At 68.7% G+C, this 2,072-nt stretch overlaps 1 protein-coding gene across 1 annotated transcript in view; it reads right to left on the reverse strand.

The window, feature by feature from the left end:
• YBX1 (Y-box binding protein 1) overlaps window positions 1-1,459 on the reverse strand; it is a 21,037-nt gene extending 19,578 nt beyond the window's left edge. Inside the window, exons 1-2 of the mRNA XM_007453025.1 lie at window positions 1,182-1,459; window positions 484-644 (exon numbers count right to left, since the gene is read on the reverse strand). Coding sequence (XP_007453087.1) covers window positions 484-644; window positions 1,182-1,354 — 334 coding nt within the window. The 5' untranslated portion in view covers window positions 1,355-1,459. The remainder of the gene's footprint in view (window positions 1-483; window positions 645-1,181) is intronic.
• Window positions 1,460-2,072: the final 613 nt, after the last annotated feature.

Below are 2,072 nucleotides of genomic sequence, written 5' to 3' on the forward strand. Positions count from 1 at the left end.
GCCCTTCTTGTGCCCCGCCCCGCCCTTGGCGCCCTCAAGCATCTCCCCCCTCCTCCCGGCTGTTAGCCTGGGAAGGGGGCCAGGCCCTGAGCTCAGACCTTGGCGATTCCAGAGTGTCTGAGGCCCAGAGCCAGCCCCGCCAGCCCGGCCAGACAAGGCGAAGGGGCGGGGGCAGGGTGGGCATCAGGAAGCCATTTAGAGGGGGGTTGGCAGGGAACCTGGATTTCGAGCTTTGTTCCATCTGCTCCTCTTCTGGACCCCGCGGGCTTCTTCCTGGGGCCCCGCTGGGGCCCTGGCTAAGGGGTGCCCCCTCCTCGAGTCCTCTCCTCCAGGCGGAGTGGACCAGTACTAATAAGAAGTGACTTCGGGGTGGTGAGACCCCCACACGTGCAAGGGAGGCTGCGCCAGGGCTGAGAGGCGTGGGTTCCAGCCCCACCTGCTCCCACTATCCGCGCGACCCTGGGGCAAGGCCCATCTTCCTACCCCAGCCTCGGTTTCCCACTTTGATGCTGCCGGGCGGAGGTGGGCGCGGGCCTTCCAGCCCCGCCCGGAGGAATCCGGCGGGGCGGCCAGCGGTCCCAGGTGAGGGCTCTCTGGAGCGGGCCCAGCGCGGCGGCGGCGGCGGGTTCCGGCGGGGCGGGCATCTGGGGCGGGGACCGCCCCCCAGCCTCCACCCGCCCGCACACCCTCGCTCCCCCAGGCGGCAGCGACGACGCTTTAAACAGAAAAAAACTGTCTCCCTGGCTCGGGGCCAGCATCCCAGCCCCCCTCGCCGCCGCCGCGCCGCGCTCCAGCCAGGGAAAACAACTGCTCACTTCTCCCTGAGTCCGCCCCGCGCGCTCCCTGCTTCCCGGCGGCCGCGGGAGCCCAGCCCGGCCGGGGGAGGCGCGGAGCGGGCCGGCCGCCCGGCCTTCCTCTCCCCTCGCTCCTCCTCTCCGCCTCAACTTGCTCCGGCCTCCTCGCTCCGGCCTCAGGTTGGGGCCTCCGCAGGCCCTCGGCCCCGGCTCGTGGCTGGGCTCCTTCCCGGGGCGGTGGAAGTTTCTGGGCTCCCCGCAGTCCAGCCTCCATCTCTTTGCCTCTCACTGGGCCCGCGCCCGCGCCTGCTGTCCCCTCCCCGCGCGCTTCCTCCCATCCTCTCCCTCGCTGCCCTCTCTACTCCTCTCCCGGGGCTCCCGGCTTGCTGTTCCCCTCGGGCGCCGGGACCATCGCCCCTGCCCGGGCGCGCCCCCCGGGTCCTGCGGCCCCGGATGCCCGGGCCCCGTGGGGCTGCTGGCGGCCTGGCCCCTGAGATGCGCGGGGCGGGGGCGGCGGGGGGGGCGGCGGGCGGCTGCTGGGTCTCGGCCTCGCTGCTCATGGTTGCGGTGATGGTGACTGGGGCCGGCTGCGGCAGCTGCGGCTCCTCCCGGGATGTGATGGTAACTAGGCCGGCGGCGGCGGTGGGGCTGCACAGGGCTCTCTGGGGTCCGCTCTCCGCTCCCGCTACCGATCGAACTAGCGAGAATGGCGGGACGGGCGGGATAAGCCCGGCGATCGACCCGCCCCAAGGATCGTTCACTGGCCAGCGATGCTGTCAATCTCACCACCTGACCTCAACTCTTGACTTCTACTGGCTAATACTCTATCACTCCTCCACTGTCATTGGCCCTTAGGCAGCTAATTCGGCCGACCTGCAACCGTTCCTGCCTCCGCCGCCGCCATAGAGACCGGAACTAGAATTAGAGTCACCACGAGAACCATAGAGTACTCGAGAGGACGGGCAGAGAGAACGTGACTTTCACGAGGCGGCAACCCGGGCGGGCCCGAATTCCAGGACAGTGTCCTGGCCGAAGGAAAGGCACGGCCAGACGCTTGAGCCGGGATTACCCGACCAGACCCGGGGCCTAATGACACCTTAGCTCCATATGGAGAGAAGGCCTCCCGCCCGCCTTGCTCCAAATATGGTCCTTGTGACCTCAGACCATGACTGCAGATAGAGCCGTCTTTTCTACAATGGCCGTGTACTCGCGGCAGAGCTGAGAGTTTCTGGAACGGACTTAAACGTATGCCTTCAAAGAGCGTCGGTTTACCGCGGG

The sequence above is a fragment of the Lipotes vexillifer genome, unplaced genomic scaffold (assembly GCF_000442215.2).
Source record: "Lipotes vexillifer unplaced genomic scaffold, Lipotes_vexillifer_v1.1 scaffold683, whole genome shotgun sequence".
Classification (NCBI taxonomy): Eukaryota; Metazoa; Chordata; class Mammalia; order Artiodactyla; family Lipotidae; genus Lipotes; species Lipotes vexillifer.